The sequence below is a fragment of the Anopheles merus genome, chromosome 2R (assembly GCF_017562075.2).
Source record: "Anopheles merus strain MAF chromosome 2R, AmerM5.1, whole genome shotgun sequence".
Taxonomy (NCBI): domain Eukaryota; kingdom Metazoa; phylum Arthropoda; class Insecta; order Diptera; family Culicidae; genus Anopheles; species Anopheles merus.
In genome coordinates, this window is record NC_054082.1 from 56577895 (window position 1) to 56592203 (window position 14309).

The following is a 14309-nucleotide window of genomic DNA, read 5'->3' on the forward strand; positions in this document are numbered from 1 at the left end:
CCAACTGGCAGGACAAGGAAACGAACAACGCACAGAGTCAAAATAAAGATAAGTCACGGTCAATCGACAATGATTTTGTTTGCCATCGTTAGTTTCACTGACGGAAAAAAACTCGTTCGCGTGGTGGTGGTACCGTCTTGTGCAGCGTTGTCCCCGATTAATCATTCTTCATCGCAGCGCGAATGACGCGTGACAGTAACGGACCCACACAAGATCGGTTTAACTCGTACCGTCCATTCACTAAAGACCAATTGATTTGTGTCAATTCCACGGGTCAAATAAACAAAAACGGTTGCTACAGCAGATTAATTGAACGAATTTGACGTCACGCCAAACAGCACACGGTATGTTCGCACTATATCGTCGTATCATGTTGAACATTCCGTCCTCACATTCTACCACATTCCACTCTTTTTATCGTCTGCGTACTCCACTCATTCGTAATATAATACCTTTATAAAGTATTTTACAAAAATACATTAGCTTGAAGATATGTTTACAGCCACTTTACAAACAATATGCGAAATTTTTCACGAAAAACGCACCATCTTGTTGTTCTCACGTACTTACTCGAACTAAAGCGCAAACGACCGCGTGTTGTAATGCCATGCGGACCACTTTTAATCACTCTCAATCTCTCCGTTCGCTCGCGTTTCTCACACGCAAGCAGATCTCTATGTTGTCAGAATGTGTGCTCAATTTTCTTCTCTCTAGGTTGGCAACGTACGTTCACCAACTTTGTTTTACAGTTCGTGGTTTGTGTGTTACTTTCTTCGTTATTCGGTTTTCTCAATTACAACAATGTTACTGTTAACTGTATACTTTTAACAAATCGACGGAAGATGCAACCAGATATCGTTCTTTCGTATATTCTGACCACACTTAGCTGCTACTTGTTAAATATAGACGCAAACTTATTTACTATCTATAGTGCCTCAATCGGAAAATCGGATAAAACTTCATTTAACCCAAGTCCGGGTTTCCGATTAAGCCACTGTATGTATATTTTTAATTTTTGCTTAAAGCGGTTGAAGGAATGTGTTTCATTTTGATTTGATTTCTTAACTGGTTTAACCTTTTCAGCCATATCATTTGGTCAGTTGTCAACATTCATGTGGTCAATTGTCGCATTGCGTCATTTTCTATAACCTTTAGCGTATTTGTGTTCATCCGGCTACTAACCCTCAGATGGACATCAAAAGTATATTTGTGAATTTATGTATTATGTTATTTTCTATTTTTGCGGCAATTGGTTGACCAATGCTCTTAATACTCAATTCATACTTCAGCATCGTTTAGCCTTCCATATTTGTGAGAGTGCTTTTTATGACATAATTGATTATTTTTTAGTACACTAAGGATAAAAACGATGAGTAATTCGTTTATTGTTTTTATATTTCTTTATTGATTTCAATCTTGCTTTCAGTGAAAATTGACACAAAATATTGCTCTTAGTTTATGTTGTACATAAATACTGTACATAAAATAATCTCAAGCATTTATGCAGCAAGTGTGTATATTTTCTTTTAGACATTGTCTCATGACAAGCCCAGTGTAATTGCTTCCGTCTGCCGTGCACTAGATTTTTTAAAATTATCCTCAGCAGTACGCATCAACATTGCTGCCGTAGCAACACCAGTTTGGTCCACTAGTCGCCGTAGATAGCCAATCGGACCGTGCAGAAGCTCATGCGGATGCCCAAACTCGACAACGCGCCCAGCGTCCATCACCAACACTCTATCACTGTCCATAACCGTGTTTAATCGGTGCGCAATTGTTAATACTGTGCAGTGGGCGAATTTTGTACGAATCGTAGTTTGAATCAGTTTATCCGTTCTATAAGGACAAAATGAAAGAAATAACATGTTAATTGTAAAATGTACAGATCATAATCTATTTTTTTTTTAAATGTACCTATGTACATATCTACTTACTCCGGATCTACATTGGCAGTGGCTTCATCGAGAACAAGGATTTTATTGTTTCTCAAAATGGCTCTAGCAAGACAAACGAGTTGCCTTTGGCCCATACTGAAATTGCTCCCTCCATCGGACATGCGACACTCTAAACCTCCGGCTAGCGAAGATACGGCCTCTTTTAACTCAACCTGATCAAGAGCACTCCACAATTCATCGTCCTTGCGCTGATCAAATGGATCCAAATTGCTTCGCAACGTGCCGGAAAATAAAATGGGATCCTGAGGTATAATAGAAATTTTGCTTCGTAAATCGCGCAAACCCAAGGTCTTTGTATCTATGTCGTCAATTTCAATATTTCCCTCGAAAGGTGCGAGTCTGAAAAGTGCCTGAATCAAGGACGATTTGCCAGCCCCAGTACGTCCCACGATGCCAACCTTCTCGTTCGAACGAATTGTAAAATTAAGGTCCTTAAGTACACGCTCTCCATCGTCCGAGTACCGCAGATCAACGTTGTTGAACCGTATTGTACCATGCTCAGGCCAGTTTCGTTGCGGTCGATGTTTCGGCGCAGTCTCGAGCGGTGGTTCCGACGGTAAATTTGTGTATTCATTTACACGCTCTACGGAAACCATCTGATTCTCCAGTTCGGCCGATTGCCGCATCCCCCACTGGCACATACCGACCAAGCTGATTGTCTTTGTGATGGCCAATCCGACGCTGCCGCCTAGCATTTGATTGCTATTGCCAACGAGAAAGCTGATCGTTATGATACCAATGTACAACACGCACACCACGTCGAGCCACAGGGCAAATGCACGACTCGTAGAGATAAACATGTACCAAGCAGAGGAGTTCATATCAAGAAACTCGTTAAACTCGTGCTTGAGTATCGACTGTGCACCAAACGCCCGAATCGTTGATAGTCCTTGCAAAGTCGCATTGGTGTGTGAGAAAAGCGGCGATCGGTTGACAGATTCGATGCGCTTCACCACACGAGACGTGTTTAAATAAGTCTGACGAATATAATACATCACCACCGCAACCACCGCAGTAGGTACAAGGAACCAATAGTTGACGATCGATACCACCGCTACAACTGCAATCATTTCCAAGAAAAACTGCAAAATAATTAAGGGTAAAAATCAATCAATTTGACCAGCCAGTCTCAACTAGTTCCAGTTCAACTCAGCTCAATACTTACCACAACGCAGTCTAACAGTGCCATGGGCAGTGCTGAATCAATCGCTCCAATATCTTTTGAGAAACGGTTCAAAATTCTCCCGGAAGGATTTGTATTGAAGAAGTACATTGTTGCACGGGTCAATCCACGAAAGAGACGATCATGTAGATTTATGGAAATGCGAAGACAAACGTAAAAGAACGAAAACGATCTTTGTACAACTAAGATAACCAGCAGAATAATTAGCCCACTGTAGATCCAGATATATTGCTGACGCTCTATGAAGTTGCTCACATCAGCCTGCTCTCTCAGTAAAATTCGCACATCGCGAGAACTCAAAATAGTGTGATTATCATTCAAATCAAATTCCGGAGGAATACCAGCCACTTTTTCCTCCCAATTCACCCATTCTGCAACAAATATGTCGACTCCACTGACAACGATTTGCGATAGCACCATTAAAGCGCTAAGCCAGACCACCCATCCGCAACTGTTGACCGCGCTGAAGTATGTTTTATACACTGAGAGCCCCACACTACCGGTACCGCCTTGAGATTCTTTTTCTTCTTCTTGTTTGTCTTGCTGCAACAGGTCCATCATAAGATCACTATCACGCTGCGAACCGGTCGAAGATCCACTAGTCCGTCGTGGGCGACGGTTTTTCAGTTCCTTTTCTATAGGACTTTCTAGGGGAGATTCATCAGGTGTCAGTGCCATGATCGATTCAATATTTGATTTTTTCAATTCTTTATAGCTGCCACATGCTTCTACTCGGCCCGCGTTCATTAGCACTATCTGTTGTACGTCTTTTAAGTACTGCAACTGATGGGTAACCAAAACGCATACTCGATCAGCGAGGAAATCGCGAATACAAAGCTCGAAAATATGCTTGCCCACATGTGTATCGACTGCTGACAGAGGATCATCCAATAAATAAATATCGGCTTTTCGATAGATGGCACGAGCAAGATTGACACGTGCCTTTTGTCCTCCGCTTAAGCTGATGCCTCGTTCTCCAACAATCGTTTGATCGCCGTGTGGAAAAAGTTCAAAATCTTTTTCCAGAGCACATACACGAACCACCCGTAAGTAACGCCGCTCATCGTACTCTTCGGTAAAAATGATATTATTCCTCACACTGCCTTCGTATAGCCAAGGTTCCTGTGCGGCATAGCTGACAGTTCCATACATTTCCACCGTACCTTGATCCAGTTCTAGCTCACCCAATAGCACCTGCAGCAGAGTAGATTTGCCCGAGCCAACTGGACCTACCAGCACACACAATCTTCCCGGATCGACAGTCAAACTGACAGACTCAATGCCAACATTTGTAGTCTCTTCTGAGCAATCTCCACCTCCTTTCCCCAGTGTAGAAATTGCTCCAACTGGTACAGCTGAAGGGCATATCCAACGTGCTGTGGCGTTATCGAGTACGATGCCCATTCTTTCTCCATCCACCGTTCGTACAAAACGTTTTGGCAGCAAGGGTTCAAAATCGACCTCTTCATTTTTTGTCACGCCTTTACTGCCGTTTTGCAGGGCATCTTCTTTGATTCCTTTACCAGATTCCATTTGGCTCGAATTATCTTTATCGCTGGTAGTCGTTGTTTTCTTGCCTTTTTTTACATCCGATTGCATGTTTGTAATGAGGGTACTTTTTCCTTCAGGTGTTAAAAGGAAATCACGTATACGCTTGAGCGAGATATATCCCTCTGCGCAGAAGGTAATGGCCATGGGCCAGAAATGCACCATGGAATCGTTCAGTATGCTGTAGAACGACGTCACAATGAACACCTTTTTGGCAGTGATAACGTTCTCGGTGACTGTGTATGACAGTAGGCTGATAAAAATGGACACACGCGAGACGGTAAAGAACGATATGAGCGTTGCCCGCACGTATGCACCACCACGGATGGCTTGTATCTCTTTCCGCCGGATATTTTCGATCATTTTGGCGAATGAGCTCTCCCACGTGTACATTTTGATCACCTGAATACCTTGAATGATTTCGTTCATGAATCGTACACGTACATCCGTCCGTTTGGCCGCTTTCATCCGATATGTGGCAGTTTTCTTACCCACCCAGGCTTGAAGCGGGATAAAACTCATCAGGAAGGCCATTCCTAGCAAGCCCGAGAACCCAATTTGACAATAAATGAAATAGCCAAGCAGAACAGCTTCCATGGGGCCTTTCCACAGATCATGCACGAAACATAATGCGATGTCAAACTTTCCGACGTCATTCGAGAGCAAATTGATGATTTTTCCATTAAGTCCATCGCCAGCAGTGGTAGATTTAGAGAGTTTAAGTACCTACAAGACAGAATCAAGGTGAAACATGTAATGTGTGTCGCAACAAACAGCCTACGAGAAATCTCGTTGAGCTATTTGCGTTAAGTTACCTTGTTATAAATTAAGCACGAAGCGCCTATACGAAACTTCATTCCGAGTTGAAAAATAAAGAAGATGAAGGGATGAAATGAGATGACCGATAACAGCGAACATGCGATAACGCCTATCGCGTACAGGTATGCGTCTCGTTCGCTGATGGTGTCCTGATTAGGAGTAAAGTAGGATACTAACTCTCCCAGCAGCAATGGTTGAGCAACACGGTTGGCCGTTTCGAAAGCCGAGAACACTAGACCCCAGAAAAGGGTTTCCTTGCCGAAAGCTCGCCAGTAAACACGAGCAAAGCTAGCCTTGCTTGGTCCACGTTGCTCCTCTTCTGACCATAGGCGTTCGAATGTTTCTGCCAAACCGTGACTGCTGTGCTCTGGCAGTGTCGCGTAAAGTTTTTCTTCCGTAATCTCTTTACGCTGCCCATAGCGGAACATTTCTCGTAGCCACCAGAAACTACGTTTCGACAGAAAGGAAGCATTCTGTACAGGGTTGACCTGCTTTCCATTACCGAATGGGTTTTCGCGGTTCATTCTTCACTAAACCGTTTTGTTTTTCGTGTTGTTTAACTGATCAGTGCAAAGCTTTCTACGGGCAGTCATTCGCCATAAATGACGTCCCATTTAGCAAGATACACCACAATATATATGCCGATTATCAATCTGTTGCAAGTTGTCTTTACAGCTCGTTTTCAGGGTCAATAAGGAAGGCTGTGCTGTACTCCGCTATACACTGGATCTAAAAAGAAAAGAAAACATATTGTATTCGAAATTCCCTGCAAATTATAATACCCTGGTAATATTTCCGAATCCACCGCCGTGTGAATCCCCAAAACATCTATAGCCGGTATAAGGCTAAATAATAATCATTGAAAAAATATAGCCATTGAGCGATGGTATTGTAAATGTTTGAATCATGTTTGTATGATCGTATCAAATATATTTTATCAATCATTGACGGAGTTTTAGCTAGTTCATGCATCTAAAACACACCAGATCTAGTTTATAGTGATGTTCTTTATAAGACCCGCAAAAAAGGTAAAAAAAATACTTAAACTTTAGAGTGTTATACTATACATGTTACTGAATCAAAGATAATATAATTTGCTTACGAACAATAGTCCAACTACCGAATAGCAAAACAGGCAATGCGATAAGTTCCAGACTGCTGCACACATTCATTGTTGTGTAGTTAGTTATGCAATGTGGCTGACCAAACTAATCATTCCGCATCAACGATTTCATATCCCTCATTATGTTCAGCATGCCGGAATAGTACGCAGAGAAGAATTATGTCGGTCAGAGCGATGCGACGTGGGAACCGGTTTTTCCAGTGTAAAGCCGTCTGCAGTCTGCGCTTGCCGGAGAAATGCTTTGCTATGATGAGTCGATCGTGATTTAAAAATGCTTTCAATCGTTTGATGCAAACTTCATCTAAATGGTACCAAAAGTGTGTTATGTTCGCCTTTTTGCACTTCCAAAAGTCCACCACCATGTGTGCTTTGCGAGTCAGTGTTCCGTGCCGTGAATGGTTTAGTTCTCTATTGGACTTCGTAACGATGGTTGCTGGCAACGATTGCACACAATGATTATTCAAGTATTTTGTAGCACAGAAGAATAATCTAACTTATTTGTAAAACATAGATTCGTACAAACAATATAAATAGCTCGCTTTGTTGCGGCAATCGAAAGAAAAGCAACGTGCACTACTATAGAAACATTTGAAGGCCGCGGGTCTGGTGAACACTTAACAGTAACCCCAAACAATAACTTCGGCTTACTCGCATCGAAGGCCATTCATAAACAATGCTCAATCAATAAGTGTACGCAGGACGATCAACATTGCCCAATTTCAGCACCGTCTAAATATATTAAAGTCGTGAGGCGGCTGAGAACAATAATATCACATATTGGGGTAGCTTCTTGCAATATACGTGTCTTCTTCGCTTTCCAATCTCTTAATCGATGCCTTCTAACAATGTTCGCCGGAAAGGTTCGCTCTTTTTTAACGATAAAAAGCAACGGCCCATTGATCTTACTTTGACTGAATCTGAAGCCTTTGGTATAAACACACCATGTCCGAATGGTTCAATCACCGTCGATTGATAGATAGAGCGAAACAAAATCCGAACCACTGTTTTATTTTTCGTTTTCGACACTCACACCCACGTTTGGTACGTTCAGTTCAGCATTACAACATGCTGCCGTGATTGGTGCGTTAGTTATGTATTACAAGAACTGCATTTTTTGCGACAGAATTTCAACACACTGACAACCTACCCGCGGCGGTACCGTCTGCGTCTGTAGTTTGATTATGAATGAAGGGCAAACAATACAACGCTACCACACACAACCATACAACTGGTTGACGAAAAAACAGCTGTCAATGACAGTTCTCTCTTTCTCATTCGCGCGGGCGCTCTAATCTCTCCGCTCTTTGTTTCCTACCTACGTCTAGAGAGTGTTTGAAGAAATATACTCTTGTGAACTACGCTCTTTCGATGCAACGGCTACAAAAACACACTTTGGAATCTTGTTTACCGAGTACTTGTAAACGGTTTTAGTACTGTTGCAATCGTCACCATTGCTTCTTGTCATCTATTAGAATTCAACGAATACTTACCGGTTCAAACGAACAGCAAGAGTACACACACACACCCCGTCTACTAGCAATGTCTGAAACTATACTAAGCGTATTCTCTTATGGCCTCGGTCATGTCGTATTGTTCAATGTTATCTTTCCGCTCTCGGCACCAGCAAGTCTTATACTGATAAGCTTTGCTGTCATGTTGATTTGCTACCAGGGGGTGATGCAAACGCAAACAGAAACTCTAGAGACAATTTCATAACGAAAAGTAAAGTTTTGCCAACAATTGCAATAAAGCATCCTCTACGTGGTTACACCGTGGTGAAATCTTTGAGCACTACCATATCGTATATCGTTTATAGTTTCGTCGTGGGTTCACTAGTTGATGTGTGCATGTATACCCTATGTTTTAGTCTAACTTCTTCATAACGTTTCATTCATTCCATTTCGTTTATACAGGGCACGTTGGCGTGAAAATCGAACGATCTTCAATACACCGAACCCGCGATTGATGAATGTTTCGCTTCTACGCGACAACAAACTCCTGCACGGCCAAGAACGACGCGGCTCACGCATGTCTGTACGTTTACCATCTCGTCAGCCTAGCATGGCATCACTGCGACCGCATTCGCCGAATGCATCGATAGGTAAGATAGGTCTGTATATGGGAATCCGCTCCCGATGTCCCGTCCATTATCACAAGTGTCTGCTTGGACGTAGCTGCCGTTAGTCGTTCTCGGTTCTAGTGTCACTGGATGTTGATAGTATCCGTTGTCTTGTGCTGTTTTGCTGACCTTATCTTCTTCATCTGCCGTTTCCTGTTACTATCAATCTTTTCCTATCTATTACCTATTCGGTTAGTTTCACCATGCCATTCCTTGTAGTTGACTGTTGATTCTTGTTCGTTTGGAAACACATTATGATATGATTTTTTCTGAACCATTTCACGACTTTTTATGTTACTGATTAATAATCTTGATGACAATTGTTCAAAATTAATAACAAAAATATTATGTCTATGTTCTTGGCAAATTTCTTAATATTTTTGAAATACCAAGACGAAGATCAATATTGTGATGTTTACAATCAATTAACCTGTACATATATACTCATTATGTTACGTCTATTTATAATTTAAATTTAAATGCATATCAAGTTGAAGAGATTTATTTCCAATGATTCTGGTTAGCTTTCGACGATTAAGCTCAGTTTAAACGAACCAAAGATTCACACCAATATATTTTATTTCATTTAGAATTATAGATCTGCCATACGATCTTATCATTTGCAACCACTCTCTAGTCTTAGTTAAATCTACCCAATTGGCGTATACCATTAATTAAAAAAAAACTTGAAACTGACTGATTGTAGTAAGACATTATCAGTTTTAAATTTATTCGTCTGTGATTGGCTAAAAAACACATAGTGCTCAGTCCTTTGAAACAGGAAAACAAACGTTTGGAAAATGCGTTTGTAATACCATTCTGATCATTTTCATTCGTTCGTAAAATTCTCATACACGCAAATGCTTTGCATACTAACAGCACCAAATAGTGCGTCACGACTTACCTCAATAGTGCTTATAGTTTGTTCGTTGTTTAGTTCGGCAATGATTATTTGATTCAAAGTTAACTTTTAATCACAATCGTTTGCGTATTGTGTGTGGCGTAAATAATTTCATTGATTTACTTCTAGAACGCCGTCATTCGTTTGGTTTACGATAAACTCTGAAAACATGTCTATCCTTTCGTGCTTGTATTTTCTCTTTTCATTCTTTTTCTCTTTTTTCTTCTCTCTTTTCTGCTCAACGTGTACCTTTTCTTGCCATTTTGTGTTAATTATGTACAGGTAGTCTCTATCCACTACATGAAGTGGAAATATAGCAAAAATAAGAAAGAAAAAACCTGTACCTGACCGTAAGCAAAGAATGCTACTCATTTAACAATATTTAGCAATATAAAACATGTTATACTAAATGAAGATGCTTCTTCAACAACAACAACAACCAACAACACAAAGCAACACAAAGAAAAACAAACCCAACTTCTATTCCTCGTCCCATTTTTCGCAGAAACACATTCACATGCCAAAAAAAGCCAGCAGCAAGATCAAGCAGCATCAACGCCGGCATCAATTCAGCAAACAAAACAATAGATGAGATAATTTGCCACATTTTGCTCAAGTAATGTTAAGCATCGTGAACAGTACAGGGGGCACATACGTTATTCGCATAATCGCCGTACAACGATCTAAGGTGATCAGAATTTAGTCTATATACTTCTTCTAATGTGGCTTTACCGACGAATCTTCCACTTTTGATCGCACAATTGTTCGCGGATTCACATTAAAGTATCATTAAACAGAACAGCTTTAACATGTCTGCGCAGTTACTCAATAATAAAAAACTGCTCACTAGTAGGTATTTATTTGCTTTAACAGTAATTAAGTAATGTTGGTAGAAAGTGTTGCTCTATTAATCTATTCAAAAAAAAGGTCTATTTTACATGCTCTATCCCTGTTGTTATAATATAGTTGTAAATCATTTATTTCATTTTGTACCTGATTGATTTGATTGATTGATATTTAGTTACACAATTTATATGCTGAATAGATATTACTATTGTGATACAATCTACTAAAGCTTAAATCGTTTACTCGGGGGCTTTATCGGGGGCTTCTAATGAGTTCTTCTAATGAATAAACACATTATTTTATGTAGAAAAAAAAATCCTTATAACTCATTTGCATGCCTTACCATCCATTCCATCACACATCTCTTCAATTGAAAGTTGCATCAATGGACCAATTGTCACATGTTTTACTCTACTATCGTACATTGTTGTGCTATGTGTTTTTTAGTCCATCTTGACATTGAACTGTCTGTTCTTGGGTATTTAGAAATAAACACGTATAATCCATGTTGGACATGTATCGGCGTCTAACAATGTGTCAAAAATTTATAAAATTGATAAAATCCTCTTTTGTTTGGTGAGTCCAGGTGATATACCTCTTTACAATACAATTCAGTCTCCCTTTTTCCGCGTAGTTAAACTTTATTAAAACGCACCTTCCATGTATTGTTCTGTTATGTTGTCAAGTACGTAAGAAACGAGTACTCTGTTAATTTTATAGATTTAATTGATGGTTCGTGTTCTAGGATACTATTAACCTGTGTGTAATTAATTCACATTTCAAATTGTTTACCACCGTTCAATCTTATACCATCGGATTTAGGCTCACGGCGTGGTTCCCGCGGAAGCAGTAATGCATCGGCAACTTCCACCAAATCCAACCGTAGTGCAAACCATCATATAAAGGACAACGGTACAACACACCCGAGCGAGAGTGTAACGGTGGAGATCGCGGAGATCAAAACGTAATCTGATAACAGATTTAGTAGAACAGAACAATGGGAAAACGACAAAGAAAATTACAAAACCGCAAAAGAGCGCCAAAACGGTAAACTATATGTATGTGTATTTCATTTTTGATATGTTTTGCCTTTAATTGTGAAGCTCTCCCAAAGCATTAACCAATGCCTCATATATAAGGCATAATTTAAACACTATGTCCTATGAACCATCCGGCTTCCGACAACTTACCATTTTAGGGACCACAAATCGACGCGTTTCACTAAAGAGCCCAAAACCATCTAACAGTAGAAGCACAATTTAGTAATTGAATTAGTCGCACGGAGATCCAAACAATTGCACACAAACACTGGCTCTAGCGCATGCATTGTATTGCAGATATTTTTTAACTAAATATAGTGAATATTTGCTAAATGAAATGTTCTGCTGCTGTAAAGGTAAGAGAAGAAAAAACAGCTGTTGGTAGTGAAATAAATATCGATCTTGCTCCCTGCAAACAGAAATGATCTAATTATTTTTGAGAGCCAGGAATACATTGTAACAGGATGACATTTGATTTCATTATGCCTTCATTTACGCTGTTAACTGTATCAACTCTGCTGCTTAATGAGAATGCATACAAATCGATTATATGAACTCGATTAAATGTGTAATCTTGCAGCCCGGTGTGAAGAAAATAAAGATAGTGATTACAACAACAGAAAGGTTGAACACATTTACTGACTAACAACACATTTAGAAACAAGTTTAGGTGCACTACATAAGACAATCGAAGGATGAAAAACAAAGACGAACAAATATCAAGATCATGAGAGAGGGGGGGAAATTTTCCGTGCAACATAACATCATCCGTGATAGGAGGAAAGACAGATTATGATAATGTCTACATAAAAATGAATGACACAAGCAAAACAACCTACATGAGATAGCGAAACTGAAACAAATTTAGAACGAAAAAAATACTTCGACCGATGATCATTTATCCTATTCGTGATGAAAATCTGATGATAGGTCTTGCGAGTGCTATCAATGCAACAGTGTCCAGAAGTTTCGAATGATAACAAAGATGATTAAAATTTAAAGAGGAAGGGTAAACCTGAAAATGCATCATGCTTTAACATAATTTAGTATTGATAAGAAACGCTTTCTCATCAGTAACATAACATTGCTAGATCTCATAAGTAGAGTAGAAAAAAAACATCGGTTTTGTTTGAAAATTATATTAAACATTCAGCTACATGTATTGCTGGACGGTTATTTGTGATCTTGTTTTAAATGTACATTTTGCTGTCGAGAATGGAAGAAGGTATATTGCTTTGCGCATTTCATTAAATGCTGAATGTGCTTGGCTTTCATCGCGTTGCGAACACCTTTATTGGCAATGACGATCTCATTAGCTCTAAATAATCACCAAACTTAGACAAACTCAAACTATTGCGAATAAAGAAAAAACTCTATTGTATACCCATGTGATCTAGGATCGGACGAAACGTAAGTCCATCTTATTCCACTGTTGCAACTAGCAGTTGCTATACAAGGACGAACTATAGAGCATAATTTTACTCTAGAGACAACTACAAACCACAACTTGCATGTGATATTACCGGAACGAAGTTCGCTTAGAACTTCGGTTCTTAGGCTTAGGCTGTAGAAGCAAAAATCTTACTACAACATTAAAACGAAAAAAAAAACAAAAACAACAAAAAATGTTCAAAAAGTAAAAAAAATACTTAAACCTATCACACGTACTGAGTGTAGCAAATTTTTAGGCTTTTTTTATTATCGCCATTACTAATACACTATAGAGTTTTACAAGCAATGCGCTGCCAAATGAAATTAGTACATGCTACAAGAATTACAATAAAATTTATAAAAACAATGAATCCCAAAAATGTAAAAAAAAGATAATAGCATGCACTATGGTGTGATACACCAATGGTGGTTTGTTTTTTATACACATTTATTTTCACATTTGAACAGAGAAATAATATCAGAATATTTTTCATAAAATAGGGGAAGATTTTAGGAAAAACATTCTGAACATTCTATTTCTCTGCAGTTACACAAGAATCACCCAAAACAGTAAGCACATACCTTTGAAAAAACATCGTTCTTTAAATTACTACTTTACATTTACATATTCCCTATTCAATTCATAGCGGCATGCATGAGCTTACCGTATCAATCTAATACATTGAAAAGCTTTAATAATGAATGGAACAAACGAATGTAAAATAAGATCGTGTGCAATTACACGAATGTATGAATGTACGAAATAAGTACACTAACTTTTCTCCTATTGTAGCTGTTTTAAACCGTGGAATCTATGATAAATTCTTTTCTCTGAACACGTGATTGTTTGAGACGGTAGGTTCAAACTAGAAATGCCAGTAGCATATATTTCTGTAATTCAAGACCCCTCGACTGCTACATGCACATCATACGAGAATGCATCATAGCCCTTTGCCTGCAGTCAACATTACAAACAATAGTAATTAAAAGTAATGCAACCAGTGAAAAAATAATCAAAATGTACTTGACATAACTTTCTTGAGATATACATATACATTAAAGGTAAGCATCTTATAATTATAGGAAGGCTTTATACAAAAAAATATATATATAGACATATATACACAAACACGTATAAGTTATACATAAATAGAAACTATATCTTGGTCCACTCTTACTGCATACAACAAAAATTAAGAACCACAGCTAAAGTGAACGCATACAGCAGCAACAAATGCAAATAATGCAGCGAACGATCATAGTTGAACAGCACAACCGCAAACATTGCGAGAAAGAAGGTATAGAGGAAGTAGCACGAGAAACACAACATTCTACACAAAAAAT

The 14309-nt window shown here is 39.1% G+C and overlaps 1 protein-coding gene across 7 annotated transcripts; it reads right to left on the reverse strand.

The window, feature by feature from the left end:
* Positions 1-1377: 1377 nt before the first annotated feature.
* Positions 1378-8254, reverse strand: LOC121590177 (ATP-binding cassette subfamily C member 4). 7 transcript variants are annotated; one of them, XM_041909614.1, is made up of 6 exons: positions 7277-7528; positions 6608-7061; positions 5502-6234; positions 3121-5412; positions 1935-3037; positions 1378-1836 (listed from the first exon to the last, which is right to left on the reverse strand). In XM_041909614.1, the coding sequence occupies exons 3-6, from the start codon at positions 6027-6029 to the stop codon at positions 1539-1541; spliced, it is 4221 nt and encodes a 1406-aa protein (XP_041765548.1). In that variant the 5' UTR covers positions 6030-6234; positions 6608-7061; positions 7277-7528; the 3' UTR covers positions 1378-1538. The 7 variants fall into 7 exon arrangements, with proteins under 7 accessions (XP_041765548.1, XP_041765546.1, XP_041765547.1 ...); XM_041909612.1 differs by lacking the exons at positions 6608-7061; positions 7277-7528 and adding an exon at positions 8119-8254; XM_041909613.1 differs by lacking the exons at positions 6608-7061; positions 7277-7528 and adding an exon at positions 7776-7893.
* Between the last annotated feature and the right edge of the window lie 6055 nt (positions 8255-14309).

Bases quoted from the DNA above. Each gene is read 5' to 3' on its own strand.
- LOC121590177 (XM_041909612.1), bottom strand. From the start codon at position 6,029: ATGAACCGCGAAAACCCATTCGGTAATGGAAAGCAGGTCAACCCTGTA. The intron at 5,413-5,501 runs GTAACTTAACGC...TCTGTCTTGTAG, and splicing joins CGTGCTTAATTTATAACAAG to GTACTTAAACTCTCTAAATC. The intron at 1,837-1,934 runs GTAAGTAGATAT...TTGTCCTTATAG, and splicing joins ACTGCCAATGTAGATCCGGA to AACGGATAAACTGATTCAAA.